Consider the following 20,113-nt stretch of genomic DNA (forward strand, 5'->3'; position numbering starts at 1 on the left):
AAGCTGAGGACCTACTACTTACGACTGGTGTCTGACTTTGGGGAGGCCTTGCAGGAATGAGCCCCTAACCCGTGGGGTCTGCACTAACTAGGTAGTTAGTGTCAGAATTAAACTAATGGACACCCAGTTGGTGTCTGAAGAGAACTTGGGAATTGTGAAACGTGTGAAACCCCCACACATCTGGTGTCGGAAGTGTCGCGAGTGAAGAAACAGATCACAGGAGGGTTCTTCTGTTAAACACAACTTTATCACTTTAGGAGAACTACATGTCCCTGTTTTTGAACCGCTAAAAACTTAGGAGTCCGAAATGAGATGTTGTGCTACAAATATAAAATACAGGCCAGATTTCAAGGCCTTACTATAAAGACAGAATATGAGATACCACCCATTCAGTTTTGATATCGAGTACATGATTAAATGGTAGTATTTTAATATACTGGATTAAATACATGACAAAAAATGTTTACCCCCATCTGTACACGGATATCTCTCAACTTTACATTCGTAGCCCAGACCCCTCTCTTCAGCTCCAGAGCAATAGACTCAGCGGCACACCCCACACTACCCATCAGATACCCACGAGTAGTACCTCAAACACTTCCAGGCACCCCTGGAAGCCCAGGGGTAGGGCCCACATCTCAGGGGCCCCCCCTGGGTTTCTATCCCCACTGCAACCCATCGGCAAGCCCGCTCAGTCCCACCCGTAACACCGTGAACCCCGTGCCGCCCCTCAGTCCCCCTGCCCCCGCCAGCGGGACCTCTGACCTCTATTCCTGCAACAGCATCAATCATCTCCCTGCCCCCCGCCGAGCCTCCACAGAGAAAGAAAACTTAATACTCAGCTCTCCAAAGCCTTGCCAGTTCTCTCAGATATAATCCAAATTCCTCGCCGGGACCCGCAAGGCCACTGAGACCTGGTCCCTGCCTTTCTCTCCAGCCCCATCTGCTCCCTGGCACCGGGCTGGACACCAGGTGTCCTCACCGATCCTCGCACTCACCACACCCCTTCCTGCACCTGCCGTTCCTGCTGCCTGCACACTGTTCCCCTAGACCTCCGGGCTTGCCTGCCCCCTCACCTCGTCGAGACCTGCTCAGACAGTACCTCCTCGGCGGGCCCTCCCTCGTCCGCCTAGCTAATAAAACACACCCTCCCTCACCCTCACCCCAGGCACTAAGCCCTCGCTCTGCTTTTTTCCTCATGTACCACCGGTCACTAATATTACACGACAGCCCCCCGTTTGACTGTGTCTCATTAATTCATGAGCTCCCTGAGGGTGGGGACCTTGTCTCATTCCTTGCTGTTAACTCCAGCGCCAAAAACAGTGCTTGGCAAGTAGCAGACACTCTGTACATCTTTGCTGATGGGTAAATACAAACTACCCGCTTCCTATCCGACCTACTGCTCCACCGTGAATACTTAGTGCTGGCCAAAGGACTTGTCTCCACCGTGAATACTCAGTGCTGGCCAAAGGACTTGTCTTGAGATTTGCCTAATAATATGTTCTTTAAAACCAAGAAACAGGAACGTGCTGGGACGAAGAGAATCTAGAAATATCAGGTTGTTTGGAATACAGGGATGTATCTGAAAATCAAGCAAGCACTTTAAGGAAACATCTTTGTATCTGAGCCGTCTAATTAATGCAATCTTTTTTTAAAAAATCACTATTTCTGTATATAGCTCTTCACGTCAAAGTCCTAAAAGCTGCCACCTGCAGGGGTCTGAGACGCTAATTTTATTTAAGGCCTGGTTTGCAAATACGCTTCACGGCTTGAGCCTGCCACTGGCTCTCCTCACCACACAGTGTTCTGCTTCAAAGGCCGTTACTAAACGTAGCTGGAAAAGCAGCTCAAGGACGTCCTAACGGCAGAAATGCCTGTTGGTGGCAGCAGGGATCACCTCTCCAGAGCCTTCATCCCGGTGAAAGCTGTGAAACGCCAGGTGTTCCCATCAGTCACTCAGGTGGCAGAGAGTCACCAGAAAGATGACTCTCAACGGTACCCCTCGTGGATAAGACCCTCGCTCAGAAGGGCAGCCAGTAGCAGGATACAGCAGGCATACCCACCGGACACTCCCGAGCCAGGCTGGGCTGGGCGTGCTCAGGGCCCAGCACAGCCCTTCCCTGCAGTAGAGTGTACCGCGGGACCAACTATAACGGAAACAGGACACGGGATGGAGCAAGGTGGCCACGAGGGACCCCAGGGCAGGAAGGACAGCCCTGCCTGAAGAGGTACCAGTGAACAGAGGTGCAACACACAAACGTGGGTCACACTTACCCTCCGACATCTCAGCAACTAGAACAGGGCTCTGGGGAAACGCCAGAGACAAAAAGAAGGCATCATTCCACGGCCAGGCTTGGTACAAATGATTTTCTCCTTTTGTCCCAATCTCTACATCCCTCTTAGAGGCCTGGAGAGATACTGAAATAGACTGGAAAGATTCCCTTTGGGTAACCTTCTACCTCTTCTACTTAATTTTCCAAGATAAGCTTCTATATTGGAGTTTCTCAATTATTAGTTGCCAATGATACGCCCCAGTCATGACAATCAAAGATGTCTCCAGACATTGCCACACACCATGGGGGGCAAAATCCCCACTGAACGACAGTGATGTAGAGGAAAGGGAACTCGGTAGCCCTGTCTGCAGCCCTAGAGGAAGGGTACTCGCCTGCCACCTTAAGAAAGGAAAGCTCAGGGCCAAACGCAGGCTCGTTCTCAGCCCCGCCTCCACGGGCCCTGCTGTCTGGTGCCAGCCAACTTCCAAGTCTCATAGGCCGCTGACTCCCTGCACTGCAGGCCCCCTGCACCGCCGACCCCCTGCACCGCGGGCCCCCTGCACCGCCGGCCCCCTGTACCGCAGGCCCCCTGCACCGCGGGCCCCCTGCACCACCGGCCCCCTGCACCGCCGGCCCCCTGCACCGCAGGCCCCCTGCACCGGGACCTCCTTTCTGTGAGCACTCCTCACCCCCACGAACCTGCCCATCTCTCAGCCCCTCTTCCCACTGCTACCTCCACCTGTGATGAGCCTTCCTCTCTTTCAAAACTCTGCTCACCCAGTAAGGCTCAGCTCAGGTGCCACCTTCTCGCTGAAGCCTTCTTTGGTTCCTCGCCCTTCCAATCAGAATTCATTTCTCCTTCACTGACGTCTGTAAAATCTGCCTCTCTCACTACACCCCGCCCCAGTGCCTCGTTACGGGGCGCGCCGTAGGGGTCCTTCTTGGGGGTCACAGGGTGCCCGACGGGAGGGGCTGGCAGCACCCCGTAGCGCACCCAGAACAGCGCCCGGTGCACAGCGGGTTTGGGGTCGGGCTCCGCGCATCCTCAGGGCTCTCACGGAGCGCACGCGGGCTCGGGACTGACTGGAACCACCCGACCTAGCGGCGCAGTGCTGCCAGCCTAGCAGGGACCGACCGAAGGGATGGTGGGATCCAACTCCGCCCTTCGGGGATGAGGAAGCCAAAGCCGCGAGCAGGAGACGGGTCGGAAGGTCTGTGGTGGCCCGACGGCTACGGCCCCTAGAGCCCAGGTCCCCAACTCCCTCCCATTCGCCACACCACACTCTCCCTTCCTGGCAGACAGCGATGACGCGATAACTTAGGAAGACCTGAGGTGAGGGCAAGAAAGCAGCGCTGTGGGCAGGAAAAGAAGAAAGACGCTAATGAGTCTGCTAACGACCGGCCCCCGCCTTCAGCATCTCGGCTTCAGACGGTACAGTCCGCAGATGAACTAACTTATCCACGGAAACCCAGGAAGCGTTCCTCTCACTAAGTCATGGAGCCGCTGATTTCCGGTTACGTGAATATAAAAATATTTATCCAGGAAGGTAGGAAATTAGAGCAGTTTTTGTCCATACTTAGCCCCCCGCAAATCCCCACTGGCTCAATGATCTACATATTTTAGGAAACAGTCCTGCTTTATTTTCCTTCTACTTATTGGACACGTATATTTGAACATGCGGGAGTTTCACATCTCTTCTATTTGTATCTGCTATAGCTCCTTTTAATCAATGACCAAGTCCGCTTTTTAAAATCAATAACCAAGCGAGCTTTAGATCCTCCCTACGAACAAGGTGATAATCAACCTGGCAGGTAATTTCTCACGGGCTGACTTATTCAAACGAGTAATTACATTTGGCGAAAAATAAATACAATGGTCCTCATTTTCTGTTGTTTCCAGGCAAGTGGTCATCTGCAAGACTGGTTTTTCCGTTAGAAAAATACTGCAGGGCATAAAATTTGAGGGGTACCCAAATGCAAGGAAAGAAGCAGCAGGGAAGAGCGATCAGTCCAAAACTCATTAAACGGCCCTTCCTCCTGGTACTCTTTCATGCGAAACATTTCTCTAAATACGTCTCTGGGTGATCACAAACATGACACCCGCAGAAACGGCCACCCAGCCTTTGCCAGTTCTCAGTCCGTCCCTGCCCTTCTCCCAGCTGGGGCTGCCGAAGACTTGGAGGAGGTAGCAGCTGAGACGCTGGCTGGACGGGCATTCGTTCTAACCAGCTACGGAAGCCGACACCACGTCCAGCCTGGGCTGGAACTCTGGGATGGTACCAAGGCCACCAAGCCAGGCCGAGCCCTTGGGTATCAGGAAGCCTAGAGGAGGAGGACGTAGGGCTGCCCGGGGCACCGATTCTGGCCTGGAGGGGCTTGGTGGGGACCACGGGGTCTGAGCCGGGCATGACAGGCTGAAAAACTGCGGGAGGCAAAAATCAGAGGTAAAGGCAGGCCAAGCAGAAGGCACCGTGTGAGCAAAGGTGGGAAGATGGGAAAACGATGGATACAGGGTGGGGAACAGTCAGACTGGATTCGAGCAGGAAGGTCTGCGGAGAAGCAGCAGCAGATCAGGAACTAGCGGAAGCTGACCCGAAACCGCAGGGTTTGAGAGCCACGCTGAGGAGGCTGCCCGTGCTCCTGTACAGAGCCCCTGAAGGCGACGGCCGAGCTGGGGGACGGCCAGGACATCACTGGTCTAACCGTCCGGGTGCCACTGAGGACACACGTCAAACTCAGTGAACAAGTTAAGTGTCAGGCTCCTTCCTCTCAACCAGAATGAAAACACAACAAGCACTCTGTGATCCTCAGGTCCTCACCCACAGACCGGACTCATTCTCAATCAATCAACTGAACCAGAACAACAACCAGGCATTCCTTGGTAAGCTACGCAACTTTATTTTTCAAGAAGATACCTTTTCTAGGAAAACCCAAGAGAGACACAAATCAAAACCAAAAAAAAAAAAAAACCGGCAAAACACAGTGCCTTTTTTTTTTTAACTTTACAGTAAGAACAGGAATAGCTTTATGTTCCAAAACCCACAATGAATGAGCCTGTGAACTACTCTGTATCCTGATCCACAGGGGTTTCTTTCGACTAAAAATAGAGACAGTTTTCAGTGTGAGGCCAGTCAAGGCAGCTCATCAGTGCATTAATCCTTCGAGGCAAAGAGTCGGACGTGCGGAGGTGGCGGGAAGGCCCTGAACACACCGCCTACAGGAGGGAGGCCGGGAGAACCTCTCAGGGGGCAGCTCGGGAATATCGACCAAACCTTTCCGTGTGCTCACCTTCCATCGGCAATTCTGCTTCTGAGAATCCACCTTACAGAGGCCCCTGTGTAAGCGTCATACCTTCTCTACTTATCTGTACGCTCGTTGTACATAATAAGGACTTTCTGTAAATGCTTACTGCATCACTATTGGAAAGAGTGAAAAACCGGAAACGCCCTATCGTGTTCACCAACAGGACTAGTTAACTGCAGGATGGTTTATCCACAGCATGGAATTTTGTACTGCAGTTAAGAAGAACGAGGTAAACCTCACACATAATGAAACAGAAGGATCTTTCATTAAATAATGTGCACGTGGGGCGGGGGAGCATGTAAATGAATTTTCAGCATACACGGAACCAAACCGGTCACGGTGGTTCCGCTGGTAGAGAACGTATAATACTCGTAGCCGATAACTTTCAGCTTATCGGTAAGGCAGGAGAAAGATGTGACCTTTGTACTTTTATATTTCTCTCGTTTTTCTTATTTATTTTTTCGAAGAAGCGTGTATTACTTTTAGCATTTCTTAAGGAAGACATCCAGAAAAGGAAAGTCAAATCAACGAGCTGGGCATCTAAGAAGTGAGAAGCTTTGAATCCACCAGGAGGAAAGGTCCTCCCAGGCACCTCGTGCCCCACCAACCTGAAGCGTGAGGTCCAGCAGGCCAGAGACCATGTCTGCACCTCCCGGCTGTAACTAACTGGAGGACAGAGAGGTTTCACTTACGTGGGAGACTCTAGTCCACAGAGAGATGGAGACAGTGGGACCAAGCACCTGCTGGTGGTGGTGCAGGGATGGGGACCCCAAGGGCTCTGAACCCTGGAGACGAACCAGAGCAGAAGTACTGCACTTGGAGCTATAGGTCGACCAGGGTTTCAGTGAGTTCTGCCTCTTAGCAGCTACGGGAATTTGGACAAATTGTTTTAACCCTCTAAATCTAGAAATGATATTACTTGCTTCTCGGAACTACTGTAAGAGTTAAGTGAAGTGACAGATGTACCCGACACACGAGAGCAACTCAGGATCTTCCCTCCCACACTGACGTCTCAGGTACGGCCCCTCAGCAGAGCGCTCCCCAGACCAGGTGGGCAAGGGGTGCACTGCTGGCTGGCCCACAAAACCTGCTTGGAATCTGGACCTTTTCAGCCTAAAATAACTCCCTTGGTCTACATCAGAGACTACCATGTCCTCACCCGACTATCTGCGCCATTCCTCAGTATGAACTGAACCTCAAGCCCTCCCCTAAGGCTGCCACCGCCTTCCTCCTCTGTCAGTTTGCAATTCCCCGGCCACTTCCTCTCTTGCCTTTTGGTACTGAATTCAGATCTGGAGTTGGCGGGAGTCACCACCCGCTCATCCTCCCTGGCCGAGGGGCACCCGTCTGTAAGTCAGCCCGTCGGCAAAGGTTCCGTGTGCGGATTTGCCGCAAGCACTTCGCTGGGTACTTACTGGCTCACTTTATGGTACAACTTGGCGATGCCCTGGTGGGTCCAATCCTTCCCAAGGGTGGGCAAAATGTGGCCAAGAGTATCTGATCTAAATAAAAACAGAGACAGGAAAAATAAGGTTAAAAGGGCATCGCGAAAGGGGGAAAAAAAAAAAGTCATTCTGACTCATCGCACCAAATGCCTCATTAAAAAATGCAAATGGGATGCACGACTTGCTCTCTGGACGGAAACCCCGAAACTGAGCAACAAAGCCAGGGAGCCACCGCCCCAGAGGGAAGCGACCCCCAATCCCCCACTGCAGCTGTTTAAATCAAGGAGCTATGGCTCCGCGGGCGGCACCGACCGCCCCAGAAACTGAGCTGCATGAGCCGCACGACGCCCCGGAAAGAGGAACTGACGCGCTGGCTCCAGGCCCCGGGGTCCCACAGCCCCGCGTCGGCGGGACCCACCTAGTGATGGTTCCATCGATGTCAGAGATGATAACCTTATCGTCCCAGTTCCACAAGTAGATGGTGCCTTCGCAGCGGCACGTGCCCTGGTACTGCGTGGTGACGCTGAAGACCACGTCGTTGGGTCCGTTCTTCAACTTCAGGCTTTTCTGAAAGATATGCGCTCTGTGTCTGCTGGAGGACGAGGCTCAGGGAGAGGGATATTCGGTTTCTGTTCCACGAGAAACCGGATCCGGATTTTATTCTTTTCAAAGCACCACCCTAGGCCACCGTACAGTTCTTTTCCTGTCTTGCTCTCGAGGAGGACTGGTCTTTCCAGGACTTGGGCAACCTGAACCCCAGGCCCCCTCGCAGGCCCCAGCATAGCGCAGCTCACCCTCACCCACGCCCCCTGGGGTTTGTAAGTGACGGGCTCTGAGGGTCGCCGCAGGAAATCACAACTTCAGACTGGGATGCGTTTACTAGGTCACGGCTGAGTACGAAGGGCCATGGCCGGGGAGATGAATCTAAGTCAAGGGTGAAAATACGTTCCCCGAACCAGCCACGAGTACTAGTTAATACACGGACACAAACTGGAAGAAAGCAGTCGTCTCAGTTATCAGGTACATCTCATATCCAGAAGCCCAGAAGCTAGACCCCAGGAAATCACATCAGATTCCGAAGGCAGAATCCCCTCTCAGCGGTTCTGAATCTCGGCACCGGGGCCCTCGAGTGCAAGCCAGCTGGGGGCAGGAGTCCAGGTCACCCCCAGCGGCGCAGGGTGTCAGGCCTGACCGTTCTCTTTTCCCATCAGACACCATCACAACTAAGCCTGGCCCCCGTGAACTCCTAGGAGAGCAGCAGAGCGCAGATACCTGCTCGCTGTCTGCTCCTGGGAAACAGGGTCCAGGGATTAAAACTGGTGGCACGGCCACAGAGCAGAGGACGCTGTGACCAGGATGGCCCCTGCTACCGGAAGCTCTCTGAATCCCATCACAAGTCCTCCTTTTCCCCCAATTCAGGAGATGCGGTTGACTTAAACATCTCTGGAAAAGTGGAAACAGCCCTGCGAGATCTGGGCTCTCAGGCATTCATAGTTCAGGACAAATTCACGCCTTCAGGCCGCCCTCCGCCAACACTTGCGGACAGGAGCCTCCCGGGCAGCGGCAGGGCCGGCACAGGGGAAGTGATGCTTTGGAGCCAGCCTGGACAGGAGCTGACGTGGGGCGCGAACCGGAGGCACCAAAAGGGGGATGTGAGGTCGCGGGGGGGCGGCAGGCAGTTGGATAGAGAAGGTGCCAGAGCTGAAGCCGGAGCCAGAGCACGGGAGGGACGCCCGGATCATTGAACCCACCGAGTCCAGGTGGCCATGGCTGGGCCAGTGCCCACAGCGTGGTGGAGGGGGAGGACAGGACACTCACCAGCTGCTCTGACGTGAGGCGCAGGGTCTTCTTGTAGCCAACGCTGGACAGCAGGGGGGGGCGGCTCGTGCTGGGCAGCCTGGCGGACGCGTGTTCCTCCTCACTGGAGGATGACTCATGCTTTATTCTGGAACACATAGTGATGTAACTGCCAATTAGGAAGTACATCTGGGTAGCCATTAAAAATGCATCAGGCCAGGCTTCCCTGGTGGCGCAGTGGTTGAGAGTCCACCTGCCAATGCAGGGGACACGGGTTCGTGCCCCGGTCCGGGAAGATCCCACATGCTGCGGAGCGGCTGGGCCCGTGAGCCATGGACGCTGAGCCTGCGCGTCCGGAGCCTGTGCTCCGCAACGGGAGAGGCCACAACAGTGAGAGGCCCGCGTACCGCAAAAAAAAAAAAAAAAAAAAGCATCAGGCCAGACTCGATGACGGAGCCCATCGGGTGTCTCCCGGTGCCATCTCTGGGTGGTCACTGACCAGATGCCATCACTAACGCCATCCATGCGGCTCCTGCATTATTCATCCGGGACTGCCTCTCCTCATTCACCCTGTCATCATCACTCTGCTTTAAACCAGGAGGCTCCCATCCTGATCAGCGGGCTCAAGCTCCCTCCTGGCCTTGGAGGATGCTCACATTCCCTCTCTTGCCGTGTCCCAGGCTGCTGGCCAAGCACAGGAGCCCAAATTTCCTGCACGTCCAAGCTGACCAGTTCCCGGTACACACCGCTCCAAACGCGCAATCCCAGGTAACGAGGATACTCTAGGCCTCACGAACAGGTGCCGGGGGAGCCAAGAAAGGCCCCCCGATGCTCCCCTGGACTCCTGCCCCAGGATCCAGAGCCGTACCTTATTCACCTGCACAGGATCCAGCGCTCCGAGCGCTTCTGGACTTCTCCACGTGGCCGGGGCTGGGAGGTGCGGGTGGGAAGCAGGCTCACTTTCTTTAAATAGCTCAGATAAGGCATGTCAGCAATTAGCTGTCCCCTGGATTCAAATCCTGCTATGGCATATCCCCAACCCAGCAGTACTAGACCTGCTTCCCGGGACCATTTTCTTTGAAAATGCCGTTAACGCCCTACAAAGGGCTCCGTAGACGTTTGTTAGGCTAAATGGAGAAAGCTAGGCAGCCCCAGAGCAGGCCCCGCCCGACTCCCGGGATGCACGGCCCCCCCGGCCCCCCGCCCCGCCGCAAAGCTTCTGGCTCAGCGCATCCCTTTATGCAAGACAGGCGCACGGGGCTCCATCTTAGCTTTGCATCTCAGTGAACTCCTGCCCCCTCGCCCTCCCTTCCCTTCTACCAGGAAATGACTGGGTATTTCCTCTGCAGCCTGTTGCTTTCTTGCCCCATGTGCTCGTTCCAGAAGCAGCTCCTACAATCCGATACTGCCCCGCACTAGGGCAGACAAGAGGGAAGACTCCACTACACGGCACCCCGCTTCTGTGTTCTTTCTACCGGCTCCTTCCATGTCCAGAATGAGCCGCCCCTCCCCAGGCCCCTGCTCCCGGGGCCCTACGAGGGGCGGCCTGTGGGCTGCGGGCTGGTGGACTGGAGCTCATGCCACCGATGTCTCTAGGCACCATGCCAGGCGTGGAGGATACAGCAAGCAGCCTGGCCCCTGCGCTCCCCGGGGCTTTCTATCTGAACAATCACAACAGAGCTGGACAAGTGCTACACTAAGAAGGCAGAGGACATCTGAGAGCAGCCGGACGAGGGCTCCAGGAGCTACACAGAACAATCTGGGCTGGAGCCACAGACTTGCCCATCAGGGGGACACAGCCCTGGTGAACGAGCCGTGGGGACAGGTGACTATGTCCACGGGGAAAGAGCACGTAGCCTAGAATCCCGGCTGGTCCATGGCGGGGTTAAGCTACAACTGGATGAATGAATCTACACCTGCGACGCTGGGGGCCGGTTCTAGGTAGAGTGGAGACCTGAGAAGCCCGGGTTTGAACCCCAGGAACTTCAGGCTGTGTTATCCTGCTCAGACTATTTTCTTTCAGACTAGATTTCCTCATCTTAAAGTGCAGGGGAGCAAACGGCATCCCACCGACCAAGAGATCCCGGAGGTTGGCAGGTACGAGACAGAAAGAAGTGGACCGGGAAACAGGCGTCCCAGGAAAGGCCTCACAACCTCAGGATTCCTCTCTGGGCCTCAGTGGCTCATCTGTAAAACGACACAGAAGTCCCTTCCCCTTCCGACCTCTGCCGATCCTACAAACAACGCTGATCCTTTTCAACCAACGACCTAGAGGCTGGTTTTCAGACAGACGGGTACACGTGGTCCTGGCACCAAGCGGCCTGACCAGTGCCTGGGTGGGAACCCAGGAGATGAAGCTACAGGCCCCTCATTGAATTGGAAAATGTTTACGTTCCACGCAAACAGTTTGGTGGGAAATGAGATCCAAATGTGAACTGAAGCTCTCAGTGGCAACAGATTGATGTGAGCCTCTGCTGGTGGGATGCGGAAGCAAGGCAGAAGAGCTCTTATCTCCATCTGCTGCTTTAAAACAAAAACCAAAACGCCTAGATCGGTGCGGCATGCCACGTTTGAGGGAGCGCGGGAAGGAAAACACAGATACGGAAACTGCCGTGGGAGCTGTACACCTCAGCTGGCGGTGCCCGCTTAGGGCGAGGGCACGGTCATCTGTGGACCTGGCCACCCCCTTCCCCAGTCCTGCAACAGTCCTTAACGTCACTGGCTTCGCGGCGTCTGCAAGGAGCGACAGAACGAAACAAAAGGGCTCATCTCACTCGAGTGTCTGTCTTCCGCCAAGGAGCTGTGAACAACACTGAAGTTCGCACTTGTCAGTGTGCAGTTTTTGATGGTATTTTAATGACTTGCATGGTGACAAGCTGTTTGCTCAATTATGAGACTTCAGGGACTGTTCTGTCAATCACAAGTCTGTCAATTAGGAAAGCACTCCGACACTTTTTTTCAGTCAACTGCATGAATCTAATTAGGGGACTAGGATGCCAGTAAAAATGAAAAGATGTACACTGCTCAGGAGACTTTACACGAAGACTTTTCAGAGCCTCAAATCCTTTTCGCAACAGTCAATTCTTCGTGTTTCAGGTTTCGTAAAAAAAATGTAGCCTGACTGACTAACTCAGAGTGGCCAACAGCCAAACTCTATCTAAGAGGGCAGAGCGTTTCTGTCAACATCTGAATAGGATCATATCAGATACTAAGAAAATCCGAAGCGCTTCAGATGAACTGTGTCAGCCGATGTTCCAGCTCAGGAAGAGCTGCAGGAGCGCCCTGCTGCCTCCTCCACCCTCGGCCCACCGGGCGGCCTCCGGGAGCGGTCACGCGGCTGGAAAGGAGAAGAACACACAGCCCGTACCAGCCACCGTCGTGTTCTGTCCCTTTTAAACCTCTCTGAGCCCCTGGCCAGCCTTCCCCAGGTCTCAGACTGGCATATCACAGGCCGGATTTGGCGGACATCCTGCGTTTGGCCCATATTGTGGAGTATAATTTTAAACACTTGCAACTGCATGGTTAAGATGAGCCTGGGCTTCCCTGGTGGCGCAGTGGTTGAGAGTCCGCCTGCCGATGCAGGGGACACGGGTTCGTGCCCTGGTCCGGGAAAATCCCACATGCTGCGGAGCAGCTGCGCCCGTGAGCCATGGCTGCTGAGCCTGCGTGTCCGGAGCCTGTGCTCCGCAACGGGAGAGGCCACAACAGTGAGAGGCCCGCGTACCGCAAAAAAAAAAAAAAAAAAAAAAAAAGATGAGCCTGTGTCTTCCAGGCCACCACAGAGCCACCCACCCTCCTGACCACAGGCACAGCCCATGTGGCCTTGTTGGGTTTCACGTTCTGCACCTCCTTTCTCATGAGGCTGCCGTGAGGATTAGATGAGCCAACACCTGCGGTGTGGGTGTCAGTCTTGTGCCCATTTCACAGATGAAGGAGGAAACACCGAGGGGCTGATGAATTCGCCAAAGATCATAGAGAAGAGTGACAAAGTCCCAGCTCATGCTGCCTCTTCTGCTTGGAAATTACTGCAGGACACAGAGGGTCTCAAAAAGAGCCCCAGGAGAGCAGGGTATTTCCAGTGCAGCCAAACTGCTGGTTTCAACTGCTCAGGACAGAAGGGTGGCATCTTTGCTTGTGTCTCCCTCCTTGGTTGCTCTGGGAACGGACAGCAAGCTAGTTCCTTCCCTCAGATACGGAAAGGAGTTTACCCAAAGCCAGGACTCCAAGCCGGATCTGCCTGACTCCAAAGTCTGCCGTGTACATCCTGCTGCTTCAAACACCTACTTACCGAAAACCCACCGCCTTCTATCCTAGCGGCCTCCTACACCCCCTCAGGACCGCGCATTTCTAGCCCGGGCTCCACCTGCCTTCCCCCCTCCAAGCTCACTCAAGGTACACTCAAAATTCCAGGTCGGGAAGGTATCCAGATAACCGTGCCGGAAAGCCCCTCCCCAGAGAATGAGCCAGAGATGGAGGGTGAAGATTGGAAAAGAAACACACAAGCTCTTCAACCCTGCTCCCTTGTCCAGGGCAGACCGGCAGGGGGTCAGGTGGGAAGGAACAGCGCCAGGGCACCAGCAGAGGGAACAGAAAGGGTGTCCTGTGATAGCATCCCAGCCGAGAGCCGGTCCTGCCATGCAGTTTTATCAGGTCCTGCACACTCTTCTCCACAGAGGACAAGAAAGAAATCAGACTGTTTCCTACGTGACACCTACATGAGTTTCTATTTCCAACAATGAGTTCTAGAAATAAAATAGTTTAAGATACAGAGCTCTGGCCAGGAATCCAAGGACTTGAAATCTAAGCCCGCCTCCCCTAGGAAACAACAATATACTGGAAAAATCTCATCAGTTCAGTAATAGCACATTGAAGACATGCCTGCTCTGGGTCAGCCGCTGGCTTGGCCTCTAAGCTATAAAGAGGATAGAGGGCTTCCCTGGTGGTGCAGTGTTGAGAATCTGCCTGCCAGTGCAGGGGACACGGGTTCGAGCCCCAGTCTGGGAGGAACCCACATGCCGTGGAGCAACTAGGCCCATGAGCCACAACTGCTGAGCCTGCACGTCTGGAGCCTGTGCTCCGCAACAAGAGAGGCCGCGACAGTGAGAGGCCCGCGCACCGCGATGAAGAGTGGGCCCCGCTCGCTGCAACTAGAGAAAGCCCTCGCACAGAACGAAGACCCAACACAGCCATAAGTAAATAAATAAATAAAATTTAAAAAGAAAAAAAAAAAAGGATAGAGATATGCATCTTGCCCTCAATGAACATGTTAGCATCTTCTGCCTGCCAAATAAGAAACGCAACCCTGGGTTTCTCAAGCACAGGAATACCAGAAGGGTGAGGTCATATGTAAAAGGTGTTATACAAGCTCGGATCACTCAGCGTCAATATGCAGAAACACCGTCGAATTAGAGGGCGACGGCATGGCCCTCACTGTAGTTACCCTCAAATCCCGTACACGTAGGTTACCCTGAAGACACAACACGACGCATACGGTCCGTATTATCAAAATCTAAGGGCTCCTGTACCAAGTTAACATGAATCCCTACCAATACTTAGGAAAGTATCAATGTAGGTCCTGGTAAGTGTTTCAACTCTAGAGAAAGGCAAGTTCCTTCAGAAGGGCAACTTGTTTTCATGCCCGTTAACGCCGCTGTTCAACCTCATCATCATTATTTACCAGCACTGCTCCCACCTTCTGTAAACGGAGGGCTAGCACATGCCAAGAGCACGAGGGGTGCTCGTTACATCATCTCACGCACGCCTCACGTTTACTTTGGAAATTCGGTATCTGAGGAGCAAGCGCTTCCATCTGATTCTTGGGAACAACCATTTGAGTAAATTGCTCCAGGTCATGGAGTAAAGGACAGAGCCAGGTCTGCAACCCAGGTCCGTCCGGGTCCAAGGCCCGGGCTATTCGGTGAACGCTATCAGCATCTGTGCCTTGACCGTAGACACGGAAAGGAGCCGCAACGCCCCAAGGTGACTTGGCACTGTACCTGGTGGCCATGCCCAGCTGTGACGGCTGCTCCCCAGTGCTGTGGCTCTTTCCTGCTAGGCACTGCTCTGGCTTACTTTCCTGGAGAAGAAGAAGACAAAGAATCATGAACACACCAAAGGGAAACCACCTACACAACCACTGGCGCTCTGTGACGGGCTCCTCAAAGTCCAGAGCAGGGTCCCAGTGCCCTCCCCAACGGCAACGCCCCCACAGGGATGGTGGGCCCTAGTTACTCCTTTGCTTAGCCGTCTACAATTAAGCTGAGAAGTATTTTTGACAAAAATAAGTCTGTTTTCCATAAGTATTCTTGGCACCAAACCAAACTTCATAATCACTGTAGCTTATGCAAATGCTCTATCAAGGGCTGCTTGGATACGCGAGGGCTTTCAAAATATTTTCTTATAATTGCTGATAGAAATGCCTGAAAATATTTTCACACCATATTTTGCCTGAGAAAAACATGGGCGCATTCTCTTTCTCAATACCGCATGCTCTTAATAGAAGATGCTCCTTTGATGTACTGGAAAGAGCTTTGGAATTCTAAGAGCTCTGGGCTCAGTCCTGCTTCCCTGGCTTAGGAACCTCGGGCAAGTCATGCAACCTTCTGGAGCCTCGTTTCCTCACCAGCAACACAGGGATGATGACATGCCTCTCTTAGTGCTGCCATGGGGACCACAGAGATGCTGCAAATAAACACAGAGCCTGGCCCACAGCAGGCAAGGGAGGAGGAGAACATCCACGAGCCCCACAGACGTCACAGGAAGTCATCACAGGCCAGACACGTGTGTCAAAGGCCACAGAATTTACAAATTTCACGATCTGTGGTCATTTGGTCAGGGGGTAGAGATTGATGTTTTCAATATGAATAAAGAAAATGAGTGATAGAAACTGTGTAACAGGGTGATGAGCTTAACATTTGATGGGGACAAGCTATTTTCAAATATTCTTTAGCTTTTTATAAGCATGCAAATAATTGATGTGAGAACAGGCCCAGTAATGTTTAATTTATCTGTTGAGGCAGGTAACTTAGCCGCCACTATTAACAATTCTTTATTAGACCAGCACAAAAATGTGTATCTATCTGAAATATATTTCAGGTTTTTAAGAGATTTCATAACTCTTCCTTATTGCATGCCGTATTCTCAGTTCCAACCAATGAAACTCTGGACACTCTGCAAAAATAGGTCTCTGAAGTAGCCTTCTTCTTAAATTCTCGAACATTCTGCTCTCCAGTAAGAGAATCAGAAAGGCCCCTTACACCTTAAGTCTCCTAAAGTAAAGCGCGTGCTTGCTCTACCGTGTCTATACCCCTTGGAGATAATGGGACAGTCAGTAAAGCTCAGGTATGCCAACAGAAAATGCCCAAGAACAGTTTTATCTTGATGAAACCCTCCCAACAGACTCTTTCCCTTTGAACTAATGAAATAAACAAACTGAGCTCCTGGGATTTCTTTTACTCTTATAATAACCAACTTGACCGCTGCCCTTGGGGTTTCTTCACACTAGATTCCAAAAGTACTATCAGCATTCCCTCAAATACCTGCCGAACCCCTGCTCTGGGTCCCAAAACGGGTGCTCGGGAGACCCCAGGGATCCAAGCCACGAGCACGTGTGGTCTCTGCCTTCATGGAGTTTGGGGTCTGGAGGGGACACAGGGATGTTAATCAAATAGTCGTACTAATCGGTGTATAATTATAAACGATGAGAAAACCTGTGAAGGACAAGTTCACAGGCAGGGTTAGGAGAGCAGAGAACAGCAGACTAGACTAACCTGCCCTGAAAGGGCCATTTGAGATGCTAGTTAATTAAGTGAAGAAGGGCGACAGGGGTCCTAAGAACACTAGGCAGAGAAATAACACATGCAAGAGTCCTGGGGTAGAAGGTACTTTCAGCCAGGGCCACCAAAGCACAGAGGGCAGGGGGAGAATGGCAAAGGGTGAGGCTCTACAGAGGCAGGGGCCAGGATACACAAGCCCTGCAGACCATGCTAGGGATACTGGTCTTAATTACAAGAGTGCTGGGAAACCACGGAAAGCTTTTAAGCAGGGAGAAATATAAATGGGGCCATTATACTACATAGACCAATGTCAACTGCAGAGAATGAGGAAGAAACGGCAAGAATGGATACAGAAAGACCGTTTGGAAGCAATCCTCGGAGGGAAGGTGGCAGCCTTGAGTTGTGGGGTGTGGAGCTAGAGAGAAATGGAAAGCCTGAGCGATATTCAGGATGGTAAACTGACAGGAGGGGTGAGGGAAGAAGGAAGTGCTAGCCTGTGGGCGGACAGTGTGCCGTTTGCTGACGGTGGTCCAACAAAGGAAGAACTCTAGAGAAAACCATCAGATCGATTTCAGAAATGACAAGTTTGAAGTACCTGAAGCGTCCACGTGGAGGTATCTGCCTAGCTGGCTATCTGATAAACGGACATGGAGTACAAAACGCCCTCCTTGTTAATAAAAATGGAGTCATCACATGGGCGTGAATGAGGCTGCCTAGGGAAAAACAGGCAGTCGAAGCAGGAGAGAAGGCTCTAAGACAACCCTCGAGGACCCACTTACAAAGGGGCTGAGCCAGGGGAGGAACAGCCCCCGAGGCGGGGGGGAAGACCAGGCAGACACACTGGCACAGAAGCCAAGCAAAGAAAGTGCTTCCAGAAATAGGCTGAGAGGTTGGCAAAGATCTGAAACAAATTATAGGCATTTATAGAAATGGAAACCAAAGCCACCGAAGTGGAACGACTAATGGGAATTAGTCTAGGCTGTAAGTCTACCTCGTTAAAACTGTTCTCACAAGCAACAGGAAGATATTTAACTTAAAAAAAAAAAATTAAACATCACGTTGAATCTCTTCTTTTTACAGATGAAGACACATTTCAGAGCAGGAGTGACCCGACCACGGTCCCCAGGCTGAGAGGTAACAGAGCCAGGAGGTGACGGCAACTCTGCTCACCGCTCCGGGCCCTTCTCCACCTCCCCTCATTCTGTGCTGCCTTTGCGTACCCTGTGGCAGGACTGACTCTTGCACACTCAGTGTGATGGGTTCTTTCACTGACACGCGCATGGAGACAAACCCTACTACCCAAACCCAAAATTTGCTGAGCTAAGCAGGAACACTCTTGTTTTTCAGACTCACCTCTTTGATTGTGCTGTTTCTTCCCCTCCATGAAAACCACCATCTTCCTCCCTTTCTGGGCATCTTATCCCTCATGATAGATTCCACCGTGGCCTGTTTTAAATGGATGGTAACATAAATAATGGAACCAAAAAAAGATCAACTTAGCACATTCAAACCAAAAGACACACACATGCAAATTAAAGTAAGATTTAAAAAAAAAAAAAAATCAGAGAAAACACAACATACTATTTGTGAATTAAAAATTTTTGAGAAGCAAAACCTAATGGAGTCCAAAATTACATTAAGATAACTTAAGCATGAAGACTTAAGAAGATGTTAAAGGAATCAACAAACAACAAATGAAATACAACACAACAACAACAGAAAAAGAAAGCATTGAAAATCATTAGTGATTAGTCAGACCAGAGGTTTTCAAATTAAAGTGGTTTACTGATTAAGATATTGTTATTCTCAATAAGATGATTGTAAAATAAAAAATGAAATGATTAACATGAGGTATAGGGTAAACAGTCTTCCACGAAAGGTAAAACGCACAGGATCTTTTTAGCAAATGTAAGTTTCCAAATTGTGGCACACTGAGTATTAATAGATGCATCTGATTTAAAAGCTCAAGGATTAGAAAGAAAATTCATACTCTTGCCCTAAATAAATGCCAATGGAATAGGAGGAGATTAAATGTTAATTAATAATTTTCTTTATAAACCAACTGTACTTTAATAAAATAAATTTTTTTTAAATAATTATAATTTTCCACATATTTCCAAAGAACAAAATAGCCATCTTGAGGCTAATTCCAGGACCAAGGTAAATGTTATCTAATTTCCTTTCCTTGGTTTACAGAACTATCAGGTAGCTGATACCTCAGCTAGTAATGAAAGGAAGATTTAAGTCTTTCAACCGAACGAGTTGCAGGTAAGTGGAAAGAGAAATAATTCACATATTTAGCCTGACGTGTGCTTCTCTCTATCATTTAAAAATCCCTACCTGACACAAAAGAAAACCACAAAATACACCAAAAAGCAAACCACGCATACCCAATTCACGAATAGGACAATTCATGAAGATGTCAATTACCCTATTCCATCCATAAATATAACAAAACTCCAAGTAAAAAAAACTAACAGGATTCTTTCCAAACCTAGACAAACTGATTCTAAAGTTCAATTATAAAACAAACAAACAAAACTCACCAAGAAAACTCAGACAGAATAATAAGTAGGCATGAGCCTTAATAAAATTTATTTTATTAAAATACATTTAAAAACCATAGTATTTAAAAGAATGCAGTGTTGGGACATGAGTAAACATGTTGATGCAACAGAAGACAAAGTCCAGAGATAAATCTAAATTCACGGAGGAAGTAGTCATATGATAGAGTTGTAACTGCCTATCAGGGGGAGAAAGAGTTATCTAATGAAAGGTATCGGGATAATTAGGTAGCTTTGACAGACCCTCTCGGTTCTTCCCTGGGTGAATCATCCCCTTTCTTTCTTGCCAACATAGCCAACACTTTGCTCGAGAACCAGACTACACTGTACAGGATGTTCTGGGAAGGCAGGCTCACCTCCAGGGGAGGAACTTCGATGGGTCAGCACCACTTCGACTGGCCCTTCCACCGTGTTGCCAACAACTGGCTTGGAGGTGGTCATGTGACCAAGTTGTGGCCAATGAAATGTGAGAAGCCTGCCTCTATCCTTCCTATTTTGGATGCGAGATGATGGGTAAAACAGTCATCTTGGGATCGTAAAGGGGAAGCCAAGGAAATCAAAGCAGCTCACCCAGACTCATCAAGCCTGAAACTACCAACCTCTAACATTTTTACTATGGCAGATAATAAACCCCTATTATTTTAGGCACTTGTAGTCACTCTGTTTCTTGCAACCAAAGCATATCCTAATTCAATAACCAGCTGAAGAGAAAAAAAAAAAAAAAAAACTGATTTGGGTCCTGACACCTCATTCATGACTCTCAAAATATCCAAGTGTGATACAAAACCCAGCAGCCACAAAAGAAAACGGTGAAAAATTCTACATATAAAGATAAATTCTGTATTAGATAAACACCGAAAACAGAATGCAAAAAATTACTGACAACCTGTAGGAAGATTGAGAACGCCTACCACAAAGACTAATTTCTTTAAGTTCAGGAGGCATTTCTTTTTCTG

The 20,113-nt window shown here is 50.8% G+C and overlaps 1 protein-coding gene across 7 annotated transcripts in view; it reads right to left on the bottom strand.

The window, feature by feature from the left end:
* The window catches only part of LPIN1 (lipin 1), a 68,452-nt gene that overhangs the window by 12,984 nt on the left and 35,355 nt on the right, over nt 1–20,113 (bottom strand). For 4 of the 7 annotated variants that reach the window (XM_060309281.1, XM_060309280.1, XM_060309278.2 and 1 more), the window contains 6 exons: nt 18,175–18,252; nt 17,947–18,039; nt 14,815–14,894; nt 8,840–8,966; nt 7,440–7,588; nt 6,992–7,078 (listed from right to left, as the gene is read on the bottom strand). In XM_060309281.1, coding sequence (XP_060165264.1) covers nt 6,992–7,078; nt 7,440–7,588; nt 8,840–8,966; nt 14,815–14,894; nt 17,947–18,039; nt 18,175–18,252 — 614 coding nt within the window. The remainder of the gene's footprint in view (nt 1–6,991; nt 7,079–7,439; nt 7,589–8,839; nt 8,967–14,814; nt 14,895–17,946; nt 18,040–18,174; nt 18,253–20,113) is intronic. The other 3 variants (XM_030844588.2, XM_030844587.2, XM_030844586.2) reach the window with 1 other exon arrangement.

Source organism: Globicephala melas, chromosome 12 (genome assembly GCF_963455315.2).
Source record: "Globicephala melas chromosome 12, mGloMel1.2, whole genome shotgun sequence".
NCBI lineage: Eukaryota > Metazoa > Chordata > Mammalia > Artiodactyla > Delphinidae > Globicephala > Globicephala melas.